We start from the raw sequence: 22,999 nt of genomic DNA, 5'->3' as shown, positions 1-22,999 counted from the left end.
AGTCTGTCTGCCGAATTTTTTTGGCCTCGTTCGCAGTGACAGGGAAGTGCACGACGACAACGGGTACCCCACATACGAGAAGGGCGAATTGAATTTGCCACGAGTGTTCTAATGCTTGCAACAGATTTGACGGCATGCGGGATCCGGGCAAGCATTCGGTGTCCTGGCCTTGGTGGCACCTGGGTCATCTCTCCGCGCCAGAGCTTATGGACAGAATTCTTGGAGGAATTTGATGAGCCCGGGCTCGTACTGTGTGGAAGCTCAATTCTATTGCACGGGCTAAACGGCGAGACGCGGTTGTTTCTGGGACTTCGTTTTCCAGCCTGGGCGGCTTCCATAAGCAGCCTCGTTGCTTTGCGCTCCAGTTTGAGTGATTGCAAAAATTGCCGTAGGTCAGGCTAAAGTCCCTTCATCAGATTTTTAATGCGAGAACTTTAGTACCCCCCTTCTCGGAAAAAAAACTGGAGAGGACACTCAAGGGGCCAAAGAAAAAGGTATTCCAGCCTGGCTTTAAAATGCTTGCATTGTGCGGAGTACAGGCCACCGAGCGTTCATGCCACGTACGAGACTTCAAAAGCGAGCGTGAAATTTACAATACATCTTTAAAAATTCCCGCTTTCGCACCACGCGGCGACGCGCGGTGCCGGGTTTTGGCACGAAACCTGGCATATGCGACGTCGTGTCGTGCAAGTGACGTCGGCAGCTGGGCTGCAGTGAACTCGGCGGGAGTTTACTGCAGAGGTAGAGGAGGGCCCGAGTGGGTGGAGCCGGCGGAGAAGCGCGTGCGAGAAATTGACGACAGGAGAGGGAAAGTCGCGAAGACGCGGAAGTCCAAATTTTGTCTGCGTATAACTCAGCTTCCACAAAACGCATTAAAAAAATCCTTGCTGGAGGATATTTGTGAAGTGGCGTCATTTGACATCCCAGACATACCGCAACTTTATTGAGAGCCCCTTTCTGAGGCCCTCTAACTTCCGCCAATGTGATGTCGCGAAAGCGTAATGGGTTATTTCCGGCATATTTAGAACGTAATTCTGTAGTTTACATTCATAGATCCTTGGGAGTCTTCCTTCTCCTCCCGGCGCAGAGGTCCAATGGCGCCGCTGCCCTGCGATGTCATGTGCTCCCATCGGTGAGCCTTGTGCGGACTAGGTTGCTCTTCCCGAGCGACCAATCATTAATTTAACTGCCACCTGCCACGGCGGGCAGTTTGCTCCCTAACCGGTGGGCAGGTTTGATGACGCCGCAAGGTCAAGTCACCTAGGTGACACATCTGCCTCCTAGGTTGATCTCTGGGGGCCGCCTGCTAGGGCCATGCTCATGATTTTTCGCTCACAACGTCGACACCGACAACGCCAACACCGGATATTCTGGAGAACGGGGCCTTTAACGCTATCGCGTTACATAATGTCCAGTGCCTTGTTCGGCATCGACCGTTTGAAGCATGGTTTGGAGCCTCACAGCCGGAGTGGCCGGCCGCTCCGACAATCTACGTGTTCCACCTAGATCATGTGACCTGGTGGCATCATCACAACCTGCCCACCGGATTGTGAGCAAACGAACGACCATTGCAGGTGGCAGTTGCTCGGAAAGAGAAACCTGGGTCTCCTATTCCCATAGATGGCAGCACCTGCCATCGCAGGGCAATGACGCATCACTTAAAGGAGTATAGACACCTAACTTTTTGGTGCTTGCTTTCTTCTTTGTAATGATGCATAAGTAATTATTATGCATAGATGACCACGTGGTATTCTCCTACGTGGTAGTCCTATGGCAGGTTCTCCCAGATCATGAATACCAGGTTACCAGTATCCCTCAAGAGAAATGTGTACAACTACTTCATCTTACCGGTACTCAGCTACGAGGCAGAAACATGGAGGCTTCAGCTTAAGCTTAAGAAAGGATTCAGCTTAAGTTAAGGACAACACAGCGAACCATGGAAAGAAAAATGATAGGTGTAACGTTAAGAGGTAACCAAGGTAATGTTCAACAGCCTAGCAAGGGAACAACAGTTTACAATTGGCAGCCAGAGCCTAGAAATAGTGACGGATTACGTCTACTTAGGGCAGGTAGTGACAGCTGATCCGGATCATGAGAGGGAGATAACTAGAAGGATAAGAATGGGGTGGAGCGCATATGGCAAATTCTCGCAGATCATGAGTGGCAGTTTACCAATTTCCCTCAAGAGGAAAGTGTACAACAGCATAATCTTACCGGTACTCACCTACGGGACAGAAGAGTGGAGGCTAACGAAACAGAGTTCAGCTTAAGTTAAGGACAACGCAGCGAGCCATGGAAAGAAAAATGATAGGTGTAACGTTAAGAGATCGGAAGCGGGCAGAGTGGGTGAGGGAACAAACACGGGTTAATGACATCCTAATCGAAATCAAGAGAAATAAATGGGCTTGGGCAGGGCATGTAATGCGAAGGCAAGATAACCGCTGGTCCTTAAGGGTAACGGAGTGTATTCCAAGAGAAAGTAAGCGTAGCAGAGGGCGGCAGGAAGTTAGGTGGGCGGATGAGATTAAGAAGTTTACAGGCAAAGGGTGGATGCAGCTGGCAAAGGATAGGGTTAATTGGAGAGACATGGGAGAGGCGTTTGCCCTGCAGTGGGTGTATTAAGGCTGATGATGATGATGATGATGATGATGATGATGATGATGAACGTTAAGAGACCGAAAGCGGGCATAGTTGGTGAGGGAACAAACGCGTGTTAATGGCATCCTGGTCGAAATCAAGAGGAAGAAATGGGCCTGGGCAGGGCATGTAATGCGAAGGCAAGATAACCGCGGGTCCTTAAGGGTAACGGAGTGGATTCCAAGAGAAGGCAAACGTAGCAGGGGGCGGCAGAAGGTTAGATGGGCGGATGAGATTAGGAAGTTTGCAGGCATAGGGTGGGCGCAGCTGGCAAAAGACAGGGTGAATTGGAGAAACATGGGAGAGGCCTTTGCCCTGCAGTGGATGTAGTCAGGCTGATGATGGGGATGAAGATTTTCCTACGACCGCTAAATAATTATAATCTCATTGCTTTCTCGTGCTGTTTCGGTTTCAACAGCCGACGGATGGATGGATGGATGGATGGATGGATGGATGGATGGATGGATGGATGGATGGATGGATGGATGGATGGATGGATGGATGGATGGATGGATGGATGGATGGATGGATGGATGGATGGATGGATGGAAGGATGGATGGATGATTTGTTTCCACCGGAAATGGAGGCCCCTTACTATTCCCCTCCCCGGCACGCAGGCCTGATGGACGTGGACTGGAGCATCCGCAACTAAAGGATAACAAAGAGATTTTGTCTCTTCGCGGGGGGAGGCGGATGGCTTGTTTCTGCGGAGCGGGATCCAGCCGAACGATGACTGGAACGCCAAAGTGTGTCACGTGAGGCATGAAAAAACTGCAGTAAAATAGTTTCTTGGCAAAGGCTGGCCTCAGTACTGCAGTAAAATAAAACGACGAAGCAGCGAATACATTCGTTTTTCCTTGCTTGGCGTCATAATCACAGTTTTTGACGTCATCATGTGCGCAACCGTTGGAACCGAAACCGAAACAACATAGAAAAATTTGAATATAAATATTTAGGGCGCGTAGGCGAATACTATAAGTCGATTCATGCATAGTAATGTCTTCTGTATCATTGTATAAAGGGAAAAATGCCACGAAAATTAGGTGTATATAATCCTTTAAGTGATCGACTCCCAGCGATCTATGAATGTAATGTAGAGAATTACCAAGTACTATTTGCACTTGAAGGCTTCAGTGCACCATATGAAAGCCACTGACGAAAACCTTCATGTAGAAGGCGTTTGTAATACATTTGCTGCAACAAGGCTATTTTCCCATCCGACAACCACTACATGCGCAGCCGACGTTATCCGTATCCAATCCAGTATGAACCCATTTTGTGTCGAAGATCGTTTGGTCGTGTAGCCGTACGCGTTGCCTGTAAAATGACTTTATTTCTACGCCGGTTTGCAGTGAAACTCCTCAGGCCTCGTGCTTCTGGCTCTCGGAGCCTCTCAGCAACTCGTGTGCGTGCGTTAGCAGATCATGCGAGGTCAGGGGATCCGAGCGTGGTGCTCGACGAGCAGCAAGTGAAGCATCCGTCGGCAGTGCTTCGAGTGCGGCTGCCGTGTTCCCTCGCGGTCTCGCCCGTGGACGTGGGAGACGACCCGGACACGGTGACCGTTACGTTCCTGGGCAGGCGGCCTCAGCTGTTCCTGGACGGCGAATCGCCGATCTCACTGTCGGTCGACCGGAGCGGTATCGCGCACCTTACCATGACCGGCGCGGAAGGAGGCCAGTCGACGACGCCGCGCCCTGACGTGATGTGCCGGCTGCGCGTGCCTTTCATGGCGAGTACGTGCAGTCTATAAGCAGCGAGCTGTCACTACTTCGTCTTTAGTTTGATCGCGCAAGCGCGGCGCGTTGGGCGGGCGTTGCGTTTCTGCTTGTTCTTTAGAACATACGTATTCACCCCCTCTGCGCCGAGAACGCGTTTACTGCGAAAATTAACCGCATTCTACTGCAGCAGTCACTCAACGGAATCATGAGATCGCGGGGTTTTGGTGCAGGACGTTACGAAAGTGCTCGCGCACCGATATCTGGCGCGCGTTTAGAAACGTGATGAATAATAATGAATCCTGACCCCTTATTAAGTTGCGCCACATATGCCATATATGTATCCTTGGGATGAAAATCTAGTTAGGAATTAACTGAACACTCAATCATTATATATTTGCCTAGTCAAAGGTCACCACTGTATGTCAACTGCGGACCAGGTTGTGAACTCTAGCTAACATGAAAACTTTATCAGCAACTGGGAGTGCATTACTAAGTGTTAGATTGCAAAGATCAGACTAAGCATTTTGGAAGATGGCTGTAGTGCAGGACTTGAATGTCACTAGGTTGCGTCGTGGACCTTGCTCATTTAATTGGTGTCTGTTCTAGTGGGTGCAAATAAAACTGCACTTCTTGGAGGCATAAGAGTAAATTTATGCTGCTTGCAGTGGCATATGTCCACACTTGTTGCATCATAAATGGAGAGGATGCATTGCTTTGCTGGTTAAAGAAGTGCAGGTGAACGGAGGTGAAATGATATGCGCTTCATCTTGCCTTACCACATAGGCACAGTGCAGATTTTGTTTTCTTTTGCTTCAGTACTGTGAACCATACATTCAGATATTCTTCATCCATTCTCATCTTCCAAGCTATTTTTATCTTCCCATCGAACTTTTTTGAAGAAATTGCTTTGAAAATGTATATCTGTGCCACATTGTTTGCTTTCACTAGATGTTTATGTATTTGTACATTTTCATTTGAATAAGTGGTGCTGCACCACTGAGTATTTGGCTCTCGAATACAATAGCAGTGCATGAAGACTTATTTGCTGTTAAATTACTGCACTTATAGGTTACATTTTTTTATGTACATCAGTGAACGTGAGCAGCAATAGTGACTCAGTGTTTATGGTGCTCGACTGCTGACCCGAAACGGGCAGGTTCGAACCCAGCTGTGGCAGTGGCATTTTGATCAAGGCGAAATGCTAAATGCCCATGTACTGTGCGATGTCAGTGCACGTTAAAGAACCCCAGGTGGTCGAAATTATACAGAGCCCTCCTCTACAGTGACCCTCATAGCTCAAGTCGCTTTGGGACGTTAAACCCCACAAAAACAACAGAAGCAATCAGATCAGTGCACATAAAATTTTGTGAAATATGAAACTTCTTTCCTTGGCACTGTTCGAAGCATAATGGATTCATGTTATTTATCGCAGCTACCAGTTTTCTTGAAATTATTACCTCATTAAGCAAGTTGCTTTCTCGCAGGCATTTTGTTGGTTCGTACAGAAATGCGTCTTGAACTGCACTGTCGATGACTTGTGAGATATGCATTGCAGTCGCAAGTACAGAAATGGAAGTTGAATCGCAGATTTTCTAGCATAATAGTGCCTGCCTGTATGCTTATTCATTTTCTCTCTTACAGGCATTGATGTTGAGTTGTCGGGGGGTGTCCAGGCAAAGCTTGAAAACCTGGTCCTGGACCTGTGCAGTGTGCAGACAGAGGGACCAGGGAGCATCATTCTCACACACGTCAAGGTACTCCCTCCAAAAAAAATGGGCACAGGTGCTGGCAAGGCTGCACTGTCATCCATGAAATTGAAATGATTCAACCAGTGTTGAGCTGGAAGTGCAGGCTTTTAGAAGCAAACCATGTGTGTCTTGTAGAGTGCAGAACCTTTATACCACTTGTATGGTGCATTTGTTGCAAAACTAAAAGTGCGCATGCAGAAGTTGCAGCTGCGTGAAACTTAAGAAAATGGTGACCCCAAGTTTATTTAGACATTATTGTCTGTGTTCTCTCTGGGCAAGAGACATGGTGTGATGTTAAAAGGGCATATATTATATCTGGCAACATGTCGCCAAGTGCTTATTGTCATGGAATTTCTACTCACTAGTTTGAGTTTTATTGTATAAACACGTATAAGGGCCGCACTTTTTTTCCTTGATTCAAGGACCAATTTTCTGGGAGCCTATGAACATGGCGTATGAAAAAGAACATTTTTTTTCAAGTTCAAAAAACATTTATGGCTTGCCGCGTAAAGTGCATTTTTTGCAGCTTGTGTTCATCAATGCATCCTTTTGGTTGCACCTTTGTTGAATGCACTTTTCGTCCACAATGAATTTCCTGCCCACCACACGCTTGTCGCGTTCAAAAACAAACTCTATGGCTTTCAATTTCAACTCAAGTAGCCTCTCTTCGTTTCGTGAACCACCTTGTTGCGTTTCTCCGGCAAAGCGCTGTGCCGTGGCCCCTCCAATAGCAGCTTCTGACATCACTCCTCCAGGAAGAAATATCTAGCCACCTTAAAGTGCTTCGTGACAATATTCAGCACATGAAAAAGCTGCTTTGAATGTTTCACAACAGCATTTAGTAAAGTCTTTTGTCATCTAAGCATTAAGTCAAGCTGCCTTTTTTTTGCTGCACACAATTATGTCATTCAATAAATTGTGCCCAAGTTATTAGTCTATTTTAATCAAGTTTACTACCACCACGGGTTCAAAACCCAGTCGTGGCAATATTTACTTTGTTCCGGCAGGTTTCTAAGAGGCTTCAGACAAACCTAGTTTTTTTTTTAGGATTGCTAGTGAAGTGCTTTCGCACTAAAAGGCACAACGCTTGTGTGGTTGACAGCTGCAGAGAGCTGGAGCTGGTGATACTGATGGCAATATGGGTTGCAGGAGTTGGCAGAGGTGGACAAAAGTCATCGATGATGACGACAATGACCCACGGCCTCATGTGCCATCCATGAGCAACGCCTGGCAGTTCCTGTGCACAGCCATTTAGAAGGCTGTTCTTGCACGAGTTGAGGAAAGGTTGGGTGCAGCCCTTACAAGGATTTTTATTTCTTTAATATTTGCTTTGAGAAAACAAGGTGCAGCCTGTACACAGGTGCGGCCCTTACACACGTTTATACAGAAGTTTGTGAGTGTGAAAGCACACTGCATGATGTCACTTATAGGTGCGAGACACTGGAGGTTTCACATGAATGCAATCTGTGATTGGTGGTGCAGCATAATTTAGCCTGCTTTTTGAACAACAGAGTGTATATTGTTACTTGGAAATGTGCAATAAAACAACCTTGTTTGATGGCTGAGCGACTAAGATGTTCCGCTGCTATGCACGAGGTTGTGAGATTCAATCCCATTCAAGGCAGCTACAGGCAGCTGCTGACAGCTGCAATTTACGTACAATGCATTTGCTTGTGTTTTGTGTCGGATTTTTATAGTTGCTGAAATGTAGCCTCTTTTGAATGTGCATTTATTCAAATTTTTCCACTCCTGTAATAGCCTGCATAGGCTGACAGGATCAATAAATGAATGAAGTAATAATTTTGCTGTGATAATGCCAAAAGCATAGCATAACCCAGGCAGCTGGTTACATGCATTGTATACATAGTCCACAAATTACTAGTTGCGTTCAATGTTTCTTTCTTCTATATTTATTGAGTTTGACTTTTTGTCCCAGGCAAATGCAATGAAACTGAGCTCGGAGCATGGCAACATCAAAGCCACGGGGGCCCTGCACAGCAACCTTGAAGTGATTGCTCGTGGCACTGGGGTATGGTGGTTAATTAATACTTACTGTTTGAAATAGCACTGACTCCACAATTAGAAGTTGTAGCAGAGCATGTGTCTGCATACATACAAATAGAGAAAACGAAAGGAACAGGTAAATAAAAACAAAATAAGTCAAAGCAAGGAAATACGGTCACATATTAAAAGGGTTGCTACATCATGGAAGAGAGCACTTTGCAGTACGACATGAAACAGGCTGCAGTAGTTTAGTGTGTAGATCTATATTCGGTGCTTTTCAGTTAAATTTTTATAGCTTGGATGAGCAAACTGGGTACTGTGGAAATCGATGGACGGTTGTTTGGGATTCTGTGAGCACCTAAATCCAGGAACGGCTCAGCCCCGCACCTTCCCTTTGTCCACTTCATTTTGGAACTGGCCATAATGTAATTGGTTATGGCAAACTGCTTCACTCTGTAGCCAGTCATTATTCGTTCAATGTAGACATATTGTAAGGCACTGTGTGTACCTGCTCCTTCTTGCATGCATGTTAGGCAGAAATGGACAAATGTAAAGACATGTGGGGTTCCTGAGCACCTTTTGAAAACCTTTGGGTTTCCTTGAAGTCGAAAAGATTGATAACTCCTTGTTTACAGGAATGATGTCAGAGTGATGCAAGAGCAGCTATTGTTTAATTGATGCCACAAATAGCAAAAAGAATAATGTACTTTTGAAGTTCTAATTTTAGTTAACTAGGACGTCACAGTATATTGTTCTTGCTTCCGAGATTCTTTGGCAATTTCTGTTGTACTGTAGCACCCTGCTCATTGTTAGTTCTTTGACCATTAGGTTTTTCATGCACCCAGTGTTGAAATATGTCCTAAAGCAAGGGTTCTAAAACTGGGTTCCACAGAACCCGTGGGTTCCTTGAAGTGTTCTTTCTGGTTCCTCGAGCACCTAGGCTCATGCATGCCTCAAACCCCCTTTCCTTACCTAGTTTTCTGTGGGGCTAATCAAACCTTAATTGTTTATTGCAGGCTGCTTCAATCTGCAGGCGCTCAATATTATTTAATTTGGGCACATCTCGAGCTTTCATGTATCTCCATGCTTTGGTTTTTATGCATGTCAGGCCAGGAGAGATGGAAGATGAGATGTGTCGGGTTCCTCGTCACCTTTTGAAAACCGTTGGGGTTCCCGGAGGCTCAAAAGATTGAACACTTTTGGTCTAAAGAATTGGAATACAGTAAAGTATGTGCAATAAAAGTTTCGAGCGGCCGCGAAAAAATTCTTAACGTTCAAAATTTCGTACCATGCAAAACAAACGAAATCCATGTGCAGGGGGCATGGGAAATTCATTCACGGAGATCTGTTTATGGCTGACTGGATTTATTTATCGCCACATGGCCACAGCTCGCTACTCGAGGTGCACACAGCATGACTGGCGATCGCGGTGTCGGCAATGTGCATTCCACACACCAACGCTCACTGCATCATGTGCGTACAGTGCGACTAATGATCGCGAAGTCATCGATGTACGGGTAGCGCTTAGCGCTTCAGGGCATTCTTATCATCTGTACATCCGAATTTCAGGACTTCCGAAATTGTGCATGTTGTACACAATGCACTCCTGCCGGGGAATTTTTCGAATTCGTGTCATCTAGAAATTTGCATCAGCTGTGTTCGTATCACACACATGCTACTGTGTGTTAGGCTGAAAAAAAAAAAGACTAATGAAAACTATAGCCATACCATGTGGCTGATGTGGAGTTTGAAGGCTTCACGACTATACAAATTTTTTTTTGTCACTCCAGATGTTCTTTTCTTCTCATTGCAGTCCTTTGAGGCACAACGTCTCTTAGCAAATAACCTCAAGGTGAGTCTGCATTCACCTATTACCTGGTGCAGCTAGTTACTCTCTGATCTTTGGCATTGACATCTTTGTTGTTGCAAGACACAGTATTGACGGCCATTATAGAGAGCTTCTCAGTCTATGTGATATGAGAAGGATAGGCTCAGAGTTTTGTCTGGAACCTGATCCTGTTTGAGAAAACTGCAAGTGGTCCCTGAAGATGTCCTCACATTTGAGGGAACAAGCATTATGTTTAGGAGACATTGAGCCGCTTGTTGTGGTGATTCTACTCTGCCGTAAAATAAGGTTAAGCTGTCAACAAGCACAGAAGATTGTCCTTCAAGCTGTGATAGGTGTGCCATGAAATGCTGTGCATACCACATGACAGATGAGAGTGCTCAGCAGCTTACAGTACAACATGAACCGGTGGGCGAGTTGGTCAGACCTAGGTAATTCTTATTGTAACTGTGCAACGGCACTGTATCTTATCCCAGCTTCTCCTTTTGGCCTCGTGCTGTTGCGCTGTTTCAATAAGGAAAGTTTCTACGTAGTGTTGGAATCGCTGTCAAGGGAGTAAAATTATTGTGGGTGTGCAAGTATGAGTAATGAACCAACTCGCATAATGGACCCACCCCCATTTTTTCTATTGACAATTTACTTTTTTTTTTAACTTAGTGTGTCCCCACAGTTTCACGCTGTCTGCTGTGCAGAACTTGGCAGCGGGCCGAGATGCTGTGCACCTTTAACATCACGGTGCATTTATCTTTTGATTAGAGTTCCAGCAGATATGGCGTGCTTGGCAAACTTGGAAGAGTGTCCGGATGCTGTACGGCGTTGACAGAACTGTTGGCAGTGCTGGCTTGCTCGGTGCGCTGCTGTGCGCCAGCGTATCCTTATTGAGCCAACAAGCGCTCAAGCATCGGAGAGGAGCGTAGCAGTTTAAACCAGAACACTGTAATCACAAACATTTGCACTGAAATGCTATGGAGAACAAGCAGGACCTTCCGACTCCCAGCCAACGGGTGAACTCGAGGTGAGGAGCGGGAATGCCAGCCCCTCTTACACCACAGCTAAAACTTAGACATTGGCGTTTACACATTCATGACCGTCCTGCGAGTTTTTTTAACCTGGGATAAGAAATGCGCATCTGACCTTTCAGGGCCAATGTTCAACCTATGTCCCTTTATCTTGCCGCAATTGGCTGGCACCGTCAACTCTCACAAAATCATCTCATCGCACCATGATGCAGCAAACCTCCTTAGAAGTGAACGACACTAAACGGCAGTGACACGAACGTTGCTAGCCGCATGCTTTTGTTGATGATGGACATAAGACTGGGCGGACGTATGTATGATAGTAAAGTTGCGACTTTTTTTTCCCCAGCAAAATAAACCCTTCCCTCCAGTTGATGTCAGCTTTTCTGGAAAAAAAGGTTGGTTCACTACACGAACACATGGTGGTCGCCTAATACGCTTATTGACCAACCGCACGGGTGCAAACGTACAAGTGGTCCGAATGAGAAGCCACGCGGTTTTTTGCGGCAGTCACCCGTTGTGGTAGCTTTGCTGCAGTGCCAATGTGTAACAAGATGAAGCTTTACCACCAGGTGCAAAAAAAAAAATCCTTGCACTAGCATTCGCGACGGCCGTTTCCGCCGCGACGCGATATGAAGAGGAGAAACGCTGAGGTTTCTCCGCGGGGCATAAGGGAAAAGAGGCGAAGCTTCTACGAACTGCAGCGATGCGCTTACATACGAACGGGCCGGGTCTGGGAAACGCAGCTTTGAAAAACAAACACTGCGACAATCAGCCACCGCGTTGGCTTTTGCACAGTACTAAATTGCAAATGGCAAAGCATCCGAAAATGACAAGTATGAGATTTTGGTTACTTTCGTCACTGCCGTCGATGGACTGGACGCGTTACCAATTTCGTTCCGCTCTAAAGACAGCGCGAACACAGTCTGAATTAGAGAGCACTGGATTAGACTTGTTCAGCTCCTGTGCCAAGAAGTGCCAATCAACATTATTATGAAGTGAAATTGTCAAAAAATTCTTTTTCCCTCATTCAGCAGTACATTTCTCAAAATCATGCGGTTTGCATCATACGTTTTCCGGGATAATACGTTTTTCCCGCAATTAAAAAAAAACGTACCGACGAGGTTTTACTGAAACACATTTGCATAAGTGTTTGATGTGTATATGTTTGCATCACAGGTTGACATGACAATTAATTTCTGAACACATGATTGAGCCTTGCCTGCTGTTAACATAGAGTAAGATAGAGATTACTGGCTGATCTATGATACCATACGTAGCATAAGAGGGTTCTCGCACGGCTTCCGCCCTCACTGTTCAGCCGCGTTCCTACGTGGCACCCACGGTAATACTGGGCATAGTAGGCACGTCTGCCACTGTGGACGAGGGTGGCACTAGTTAACACTCTCAAGGCAAGGTTGTATGCAATATAAATACCCTCGGAAGTGGAAGATCAGAGAGGCATCGCCGTAACTAAGCTTCTAGAGCACCAGACGCAAAATTCTGAGGTCGTGGGTTCAGATCCCATTGGCGGCACATTGTTGTTTTTCTTTTTTGGCTTTCTAATCAGTTATCATTACATGATAAAATACTAATTTTACTGTTGATCTCCCAATGATCAACACCACAAATTTAAAAAAAGAAACATTCCTCTATGCTTTTCAGTTTTGGTGGCTTTCAGCTTCCTTCATATGTTATCTGCATAGTGTAACTTGGATGCAATCATAATAGAAAAATGATAGAACCAAAACTGTTTACGAAAAAGGAGCAGAAATTCTTGATTCCATTAACTCTAGCCAAACCATGCACTAGAGAATGTCAGAGGAGACAGATCACCATATCCGTGCATGCTGATGCATGTTCTAGCCGTGTCAGTGTGTGCGCATATCTTGGGACCTTAAATCCATCTTATGTTATTAGATGCATTCAAAATCTTGGCAAGTCACGTTGTCTCTCTTTCTAGGAACGTTTTTCTGCTTCAAGCATTGTATATTTTGTCTAGTGGGAGGAAAATGACCCCAGTGAAATGTTTACATCACTTCTGTATATTTTTGAAAGTGTAACTTACCAACATGATCCGTGCAGGTGGAGACATCTACAGGGTCGCAGCATGTCTCGGCAGCCTACGCAGACAAGGCTGACCTGGTCTCCAAGGAGGGCAACATTGACCTCGGCTCCTTGCATAGCAGTGAGGCAACACTTGCATCAGAGTCTGGCAATATCACTTTGAGTGAGTGTTCTCAGTCTGTATTGCAGATCTCAGAACTGTCATGGCTCAGCTGGCGACACGACATTTGGCCAGCCGACGACCCCAAAAAGGGTGCCGCGCTGAAAAAGAGCCTGTGAAATTTTCTCACGCTTGGCTCGGTGGGAATGACCTTCCCTTTGATTGCTTCCCGGCGAAGAACGCCTGGGGGCAGCGACCATCGTCGGCCAGAATCAAGGGCACCCATTCGGAGGAACAAATAAACGGCGGCATCAGCCATTTCCGTCAGGAGCCTGCCATACCGTAGAGTGCTCGCCGCAGTAGAGACCAACGGCGCCGCAATGACCACATGTATTTTCAGGGACACGGAGCTGCATCACTGTTACTACACTGTAGGAAATAGCGGACTGGCGATTTCTTCTCGCCCGTTCCCACAGGTCAACTCTACAACGAGTGACTCCGCTTGCTACAGTGCTGTGCAACTTTGATAGGTTCCCATCTTGGAGAAATGTGTCTCGTGTTGGACTGGCCACCGCCTGATGAAAGGGCGGAACCTAGGGGATTTAAGGAGCGTGTTGAGTGAGAAAGGATGCTCTGGGCCCTGGCGACAAGGCTCTTCTAGTCGCTGGACACGTGAACGCTTAATTTTTTACTGTTTGCTCCTTCTTCAATATGTAAATAAGTTTCGAAAAAGTGCCATCAAACCCGCTTGTTTTCGTTTTCCCAAACTTCAAGCTTCAGTCCGAAGACCCAGACACACTACCAAATGGAACCCGGGTTTGAGATGGCCTGTGTGCCACGACAGTGTCCTGCTTTCTTTAAAAACTGCTTTGTATGTTGAAAGTTGTATTGCAGCAAGGTCGTGTAAAACTGTATTTCCGCCAGCAGGTTTTCTTTGAGGTTGAGTGAAATGCAGATTAGTAAAGCATATCGAAATCACCACGGATTGAACCATGTCGCCCACCTTGTCTAATGAGGTTGATCACATAAGTTTGCCTCGTAGATGCTGTCTATGTTCTCTGAAAGTTTTGTGGGCATAATTTCTGCTATTTATTTAGTGAGACCTGCAGACTACAGCAGGGTCACAAGCACTTAGTACTGCCGTTTTCAGGTGTTTTCCGTGTTTAGCAATCCCTTATCAGTGTTCACTACACACTATCAACCAGCAAAACCGCCTGGTACAAATGTGATTGAGCACTCTTTTATTTCTTTCTAATTTCGAATATTTTTGCCCCAACTTAGTCGCATCTTCATCCCACTCGTTGAGATTTGTATATTGGTTTGCTACCTCAATTAGTCTGAAACTGTTGAAGTGCAGGCTACAACCATTATTTCCACAAACTGCAACTCAATTAAAGGTGAAACCACTCAACACTGCCTTCAGGCTGTGTTAATTTGAGTGGCGACTTTCAAAGTGACTGAAAGCATGCAAACTGGTAAAGGTTAGCAAGCAGTAACACCTCATTTGCAAGCTCTCCTGGAAAAAAAAAAACTTGTTTATGCTGTGATGAAGTACTGAATAAAGTTCAAGGCGGCGCTTAAGACAACTTACGTGTGGCAATGCGAAAGCATTTATGCTTGCATTATGACGCCATCTGCTGGGCTAGTGTCGTGCATTGGGGGGGGGGGGGGCGTCATTTAGTGCGTGCCACATGGTGGTGCTACGACACGCCAAGCGAAAAGTGAATTTATCGGAAACATACTTTTGTACTCTGTTAATTGCATCATCTGTAATTTATATGCTCATAATTACTCATGTACGCTTCTAAGACAACTCTGCATTCGCTAGGCGCGCCTTTATTCAGGTGTAAACGTCGAATTATCGTGATGCAGGGTAATAATCCCCGTCTCGCACGCTGCAGGCCCAAGTTCAATTCCTGCCAAGACCAAAATTTTCTTTTCTTATTTTGCTTTATTGACAGTTTGTGCCTTTTTGAATTATGTATTGGCTTGTTGGATGGCTATGGATTGGGTTGTGGATTGGCTATGGATTGGTGAAAGGCTTACACATCCTGTCTATGCCACTCATGAGCCATAAAAGGCTTTCACCTTAAAACCTTTAGTTTCATTTAAAGGGACCCTGAAATAATTTTGAGGGGCTTATTCTAGTGCAACAGATCTGTAGAGGTGGTCTTTGTGAGTATTCGAGTCAAATTTAAAAGCTCTTTTGGGCCGCACCACCGAATGCTATTGAACTTTCTTCGAGAGTCGAGTGTGCACCTATATTTGCAAATACCTTATGCCAGCAGGCACACTGTTGCAATAAAAAAAAAGCTCTGCGTGCACCCTATAATTTATAAATAAATAAAAAAATTGCTGCTCACAGTTTATCGCAACCAGTTAGGGCAACACGCCTCACCGCGTATCCCCTTCCCCAGTAACGTCAGTGGGCAAACAAGGCAAGGTTGAAAGCTGGTGCTTCTGCCCATTGACGTCATTGGGTTAGGGGACACGTGGTGAGGTGTGTCGTCTTAATCGCTTGCTAGCTACTGCGAGCAGCGAAAAATTATTTCTAAATTATAGAGTCCATGCAGAGCTTTCAAATTTGACTCAAATACCCATGAAGACCACCTCTGCAGATCTGTTACACTAGAATACGCCCATCAAAATAATTTCAGGGACCTTTTAAGGCCTGTAGGTGTTAGATAGTGTGTGCTTCTTGTGTGTACTAGCACAGCTGGGGCTATCGGAATTTTTAAATAGTTTTCCTGGTTTTCCTGTCTACAGCGCCAGTGTTTCTTCTATGGAAAGCATAGGAGCCTACCGTAAATTGCCACATATAAGTTGACTTCGAATACATTTATGCCCGCGTTTTCTCTTGTGTAGCCAATAAGGGCTTCGAGTTGGAATGGTTTACTTGTATGCGGTAACATGCGGTAATAAGCACTGTTCAGGGAACGCTTCTGCTCCTAGTACCTGCGTCTCCATTATGCAAAGCACAGATAAATATGGAAGGGCTGTTCAACGAGCATACAACTTGAAGCAAAACGTCTTTCTTTTTAACTTTTGGTTTCAGTGTTGCAGACAGTAACAAGCACTTCGTCTCTCTTCATTTTATCTTTTTGGGTTGCAGTGGTATCTTAGTGGCTTGAGTATCTGCCTTGGATGCAAGAGATGTGGCGCTCAGTCCCGTGCACTCTAGAAGAGTGCGGTGAGGGTCTAGTTGGTACGACATTATGGAAACAATGAATAACTGCGCAAAAAGGATGGGACAAGAGAGAAGAGCCACACGAGACAAGCCATTAGTGATGCAATGGGTACATGCTTTTCCCTGTTTGGTGCTTGGCTTCACTGGGATAAAATGCTTAGAAAACAGGTCTTTGATCCCCCCCTTGAGTGGTCCGAAATACCTTGTGGCATGGTGCTCTTTCGCCAAAGCTGCCTTTGTACGATAAAAAGATCGTCATTATCATTTTAGCTTTGTTCCCAAATCTAAGCAATAAACTGTCACTTGCTGCAAAGTGATGCAAGTTTCTTTCGCGCAAAGCTTTTTCATGTTTGCAGGATGGTGTTGTAACGTGCGTGACTGTACATGCTATCTAGCTCGTATGTCACTGCTGGAGCAGTTCGAAAGAATTCCTGAAACATTGTGGCTTCTGACGGCTAGATATTGCAAGTTTATCCCACACCAGCATAGGACACATGGCAGCACTTACTGTATTTTCAGTGGAAACAGTGTTAACTTCTTAATACTTTCTTCATTTCATGATCATTGGTCACAATGACATAGCCGAACAGGAAGCACTGCTGTATCAGCTTGCGTGCATTAGTTCTGAAAGAAGCCTGGAGTAGGCATGAGTGTTTTAGCTCCCTTTGGCTGCCTCGACGCCATGCTCTCAATATAGGCACTGCAGGAATCAAGGAGGTTAGGAGAGCTCATTGGCTGTGTATAATAAATGGAGGCTGGCGCTCATTGATTTCAAGATTATAGGGGAGGCAGAAGTTAGGCTTAGTATAGCAGTTGTTTTGGGGAAGTGTAACAGGTATATCACAGCAGAGGGGATCAAACTCATGGTCTCCTCATGTAGTTGTCTTTCTAAGGCTGTCCTGGCAGAGAGCAGTCCTCAGCTCCGTTTTAGTGGTCGACTGTCTGTGCAACTCTAATATCCTTATATACGAAATGGAACAGGTCTTGTGTCTTCACACTCCTACCAAGGATTACTTCCTCAGCTTGAGTTGGAACCTCACTTGAATATGCCTCGTAAACGACTTAAGTTTTTGCAACTCAGTTTTTTCGCGTTGAAGAATTCCTACATGCAACGCGTAGTCGAAATAAATGCAGAAAGCAAGAGTGGGTCATTACTAATTCATTACAAGCTATTTTTTCACTACCAGTTTCAGTTTTTTTCTTGACGTAATGTTCAATGCATCAGTGCTCATTTGGAGACGGAAGTCACGAACAAGCAGGTTCACCTTCTCGTACCCAGACTACACACCAACGAGCAGCCTGTAAGGTTCCGCATTGCCATTTTGAAGCAGTCACAGATGCATCGCAATTTTTCGTTTTACTAAGATTGTACAGACCACTAAGGATCTACTTTTATGTGGCTGAAAATATAGAAGCCTTTCCTCTGCCAGTATTGAAAGACTTGTCATCTGATGTTCCACTCAATGCCCACAGTTTAAACTTGCTTCTTGGTGTCACAATACACCGAGCAAACAGTTATTACTATATCCTATGCCTTTGAAACTGTGCATCTGTGTCCATTGAGGAATAAGCATTATTACTCTCATAAGCTTAACATCAAAATAGGGGAAATGCTGACTGTTTAATGTCGGCAGTGTGTTCTTGAACCAGACCGTACAAGTTTCTGCGACTATCAAACTGTTAGATTCAACATCACCGGAGATAGGAACAAATAGTGTTTTCAGGAAAAAAAGAGAGAAATGAAAACAAAGGCATTTATTCAAGACTAAAGATAAGGAGTACCTTTTTTTTTGCTATGTGCCCGATCATAGGATGACCGGTAGTTCACGGGGCCTTCCTCCAGGGGGCCTTGACGGTGACCGCTGCTCAGTGACGACCGGCCGCGGAGACATCTCGATCGTGGTGGCACGGAGCCAGGATCTGAGTGTCACAACAGAATCTGGTAACTGTGTTTTTTGTCTACTTGCAGAAAAAAAACCTTAAAGGGACTATGCAATAAATTAATTGATGTTTCGTAAAGCCGATGAGAGATAGGCATTCCATGACTCATCACCCCAACGTAAGAATATTTGAGCTAGCATCAATAACAACAAAAATATAGGCAATTAAAATTATACTCTCCCCGCTCAACTCGTACACGTGGGGCACCAGAAAAAATTAAGAATACGGCTCTGTGACTGGGCCCCACCCATGAATACGTCATCCGCTGACGTTCGGTTTGAGACTCCCGGTTTGAGACTTCCGGCTGTCGCACCCCAGCAGCAGCGTCGGCAGTGCAGCGTCTCTTCGGTCTCTCTCGCCCATGGCCGGTCTCGAGGGGGGCACGCGCATTCCCCTCGAGACCGGCCGTGGTCACGCCATCCTGAATTGCAGTGCGTGTCGGATCCCTTTGCTTGTCGTCTGTTGTAGTTTTAAGGGCCTGTCACACTAGGCCAACAGTCGGCTGATTCGGTCTGCCAAAACCGTGTCGTCGTGATGTCCGGCTCTATTTCACACTGCGCCGGCGAAAACAGTCGGCTTAGTGTCAACGTTGGCGCCAGGTCTCCTGCAAGATGGCAGTTGGCCAATCGTCCGCCAAGTCCCACGTCACACTAGAAAGATGACGTGCAAGGCCTCCCACCGACTTGACCCTTTCTCAATCTCACTCTTCTTTTGTCATCACTCTTTAAAATAAATCCCGATATAGTAAAGCAAATCCTTAACAATTATGATTATGAACCTAGATTGAGTGCCGCCCAGTACTGAGCGGCACTTATTGTTTGGTCAGAAAGGCATGGCACGAAAAATAAATTCGCGTCGCTCGCAGGTAAACAAAGGAGAGGTTATTTAAGGCTAGAACTATATAAAAAAACCAAAAAAAATGCTCAACCATGTGGACTCGAACTTGGGACCTCCAGACTGTGAACCTACTATTACACCCACGATGCCACGGAGGACACAAGTATTTGCTGCCTTCAGAAGTGCACATCTGAAGTGTGACATTCTCGACGGGAGTAAAGCAGGCGACATATATGCAAAAACTTGGCCGGCGCGCTGCACCGGTCACCCTTGCAAACTACAGCCCCACTGCAAACAGGGACACTCAAAGTGGTAAGCATCGCTGCGCCGCTTGACCGATGCTCAGAGCGTACGTTTTGCCACCGCGCAGCAGTGACCGACCGCTGCTTCTCTTGGTGTTGAAATTTGCACCAGAAAAAATAGAATAGCCATATTATCAGAAAGACTGCCTGATGTATACTCGAGCAGCGACAAAGTATGCCTGCCCAAGTAGAGCTTTCGGCAACGGCGCCACCTGCAGTCGCGCCGGCCGACGAATTGCGCTGCTGCCTGGCTGCCCTTGTCATCGCTAGGCCTATAGCTTCTTATGCATCGAAGGAGCAGCGGCCAATGCCACTTCGGAAGTCGCCTGCGCTGTAATAAAAGCTGCACTCTTATTATCGCTTTGCTGTCAACAGCATAGTCTCGCAATAAACTAAACACATGGCCAATTTCCACGACGCCTTCGACAGCGAAGCTAGGGGACAGCTGCGGCCGTCAGGCGAGCCGGACAGCAACGGCAGGCCACCGGCAGCTGCGAGGTGATTCTGGCACGACATTTGCTCATATCACAGTTGTTACTTACACCAGCAACTCGGTATGCCAACATTTATGATTTACTTCAAAAATCATCTTAAGCTCATTTTTATGACCGCGGCCGATGGGATCCAGGTTAGTCGACCCACCAGCTTGGGTTACTTTACTTCACTTTGCCTTTACTGCGAGCCCGTCTCAAGTAAAATAAAGTTGTGCTCGATTTCCACGACGCCTTCAGCAGCGGATCTAGCAGACGCCAGGAGAGCCGCACCAAGCAGCAGCAGCAAACGGCTGTAGGATGAAATTTGCTAGTATCGTAGCTATCACTTAAACCAGCACCTCAGTATTCGCCAACGATCCTTAGAAACGATACATTTTTCACATTAATCTATCCCAAAGCTTCTTATGAAAGTAAGTCAAGTTCGTGTCTGATGATTGTTTGTGCTCGGCGGCCGATCCCGCAAAGACCTGGTCGGCAGACTGGTTTTGTCTCCATCGCCGGTCTCAAACCATGTCACACTGCTAAGACTGCCCGAGGGGTTCGCGTGGTGGCACGAGCAGATGACTTTCACGGCTACCGGAAGTGTACCCGTGATGTCGTGGCTGCCGTGGCCCCGGCGAATGACAGCGTGTGGTGGCCTGCCGACGTCACGGAACTAATGGCACATATGTTCACGATTTTACTTTAAAAACCGGTCACTTCGAAAACATCAATCGGCCCGTGGATTTTAAGAAACACGGTCTTTAAAAATTCGTAATAAATTGCCTCCTCACTTCTGAACACTCATACTTTGTGTGGATGCTTCTTAGCATTATTTCTAAGCATTGAAAACATTTTCAAGTGACTTTTGATTAATTGCATAGTCCCTTTAAATAAATATGTGCACGAACCTGGTGTACGTGGTGTCTGGTTTTAGAAAGTAGCCTCAAATGTTGCTAATGGCTAATCTCGTAATCTAATACATTGGCTTGGGGCATGGACCACTCTGGAGGAGGGAGGTGCAGAATTCTGACCGTTATAGTCCTGCAATTGTGAATATAGCTCGTTTTGCCTGTCGGTGTCACCTAATTTTTGGTTTCATTTGATTTCAGAATTTTCTGGCTATGGTATTCTTATTTAGTACACACTGAATGAAAATTATACAATGAAGTGACTTCACCACAAAGGCTGGCATAAATGTTAGGATTGCATCTCCTGTGTTTTGCGTCCATTTCTTGTTTCTCCTATTGAAAAAAACCCCTTATGCATATGGAGTTATTGGACACGGGCGATATGGCCGATACGGGACATATGGTGCATAAAAACCATATGGGCCATATGGGTCATACAGTTGAACCTCGCTACAACGAAACTGACGGGGCGCGCAAAAAATTTTGTTTCAACGAAATTTCGTTGAGGCGAAAACAGCCCAAAAACACTGTCAGGTTGGATACCATAGTCCGAAAACATCATTTATTTCCAAAGAAGTCGGTAAGCTTCTTCTGCTTCTTCTTTTGCCACGAGTGCCGTAGCGCGACTTTTGCACTCGATGAGCAGTTGCATTGCGACGTCATCATGGTGAGCACCAATAAATCTGCGGAGCACATCAAATGCTTCCATCACGTTTAGTGCAGATGGTGGTGCTAAATCCACTGCGTTGCTGTCATCATCCTATGATGCGTCGCTGTGGCGAACGCTCTCAATTATGGCTTCAGCTGAGTGAGCACAAGCATGAGTGAAAAAAACGGGCAAACGCGCTGCTACTGATGTCAGGCTGCTGCTTCCTTTGGCGACGGATTGATTGCGGCTCTGACTTGGAAGCAAACGGGAGCTGGCACCTGTGCCTTGTCGCAAGGCAGTCAGCCCGATTTTCATCACCACCAAGCAATGGCGGTCTTCTTGTGCGTTTGAATGAGTGGATCAATTGGTTCCAGCGAAAGCTTAGTGAAACAAAGCAGCGTGGACCTACGGAAGTACACAGATGAGCGGCGATATGCTTGTTTTATTGTAAGATAAATTTTTAAACCCAGCTTCGCATAGCAAAAATTTTATTGAAGCGGAAACGCGCCAAAACAGGTTTGTTGTGATGACAAATTTGTTCCATTACTTTCTATGGCGAGCTGACGGGGAATTGGAAATATTTCGTTGAAGCGAAAATTTTGTTGAAGCGGCGTTCGTTGTAGCAGGGTTTGACTGTATGAGTCATATGGGCCATATGAGCGATATGGGCCAATAGGGTCAATGTGGGATATGGCTCATATAGGGTGCGCATTTTTTTAAAATGTGGGAGCCATGGTCATACGATTCCAATTCATGTGGTTACTCGTGGCTACACCTGTAAGATAAGTTGAATGCAATGAAAAAAAATTAGAAAAAAAATCGCACAAGAATTTGGTTTTGAACCAGCCACCTTCAATTTCTTAGCTGAGCATGCTGACTACTAAGCCACTTCGAACACTGGAAGATGAGAATTATTTTGTCATGTCTGCGGAAAATGCACATTTTAGCACTATAGTTTTTTACCACTAAACACACTGCAGTCATAGCTATAGCTGCTTGCCTTGCAAACGTGTGGAATATTTTGGCGGGCTATCTGCAGGTGCCACTGATGCCCTGCATCTTTATTAAGCATCGGTTGTGGTAGAAACATCCTAGAATGTCATAATATCTCAGTGCTACCTCTCATGTTGTCCCCTCAGAATGTGCGTAATCCTTGTGCAATGGTTGCAGGGTACATCATTGTTTACATGTAGATATCCAGATCATGTAGATTTCCAGCATAATAAGACAACTGACCCGATCCATTCAAGCTCTGTTAACCTAACCAGAGTTCATATGGACACATGGGCACATATGCCACTATGGTCTCATATCACCGCCCATATCTACACTTGCTTGCCTATGCCCCATAGAAAGTGATATTGGCCCCCATATACGTTTCCAAATGAATACATATGTGTCCCATATGAATATGAATTCACATGGGGCACATATGTATTCATGTAAGGCACATGCGTCTTCATATGTGTCCCATATAAATTCATGTTTCCATGTGAATTCATATGTGTCCCATATAAAATCATGTGGGACTTTTTTCAATAGGATGTGCATCAGTGAGAGTG

The 22,999-nt window shown here is 45.6% G+C and overlaps 1 protein-coding gene across 1 annotated transcript in view; it reads left to right on the top strand.

Annotated features, from left to right (window-relative positions):
• Positions 1 to 3,893: 3,893 nt before the first annotated feature.
• Positions 3,894 to 22,999, top strand: part of LOC144107839 (uncharacterized) — a 36,664-nt gene continuing 17,558 nt past the window's right edge. Inside the window, exons 1-6 of the mRNA XM_077641052.1 lie at positions 3,894 to 4,371; positions 5,998 to 6,110; positions 8,041 to 8,133; positions 9,922 to 9,960; positions 13,056 to 13,200; positions 18,168 to 18,266. Of these exons, the coding sequence (XP_077497178.1) occupies positions 3,963 to 4,371; positions 5,998 to 6,110; positions 8,041 to 8,133; positions 9,922 to 9,960; positions 13,056 to 13,200; positions 18,168 to 18,266 (898 nt within the window). The 5' untranslated portion in view covers positions 3,894 to 3,962. The remainder of the gene's footprint in view (positions 4,372 to 5,997; positions 6,111 to 8,040; positions 8,134 to 9,921; positions 9,961 to 13,055; positions 13,201 to 18,167; positions 18,267 to 22,999) is intronic.

Source organism: Amblyomma americanum, chromosome 10 (genome assembly GCF_052857255.1).
Source record: "Amblyomma americanum isolate KBUSLIRL-KWMA chromosome 10, ASM5285725v1, whole genome shotgun sequence".
In the NCBI taxonomy this organism is placed as follows: domain Eukaryota; kingdom Metazoa; phylum Arthropoda; class Arachnida; order Ixodida; family Ixodidae; genus Amblyomma; species Amblyomma americanum.
This window is presented reverse-complemented; position numbering and strand designations above follow the sequence as displayed.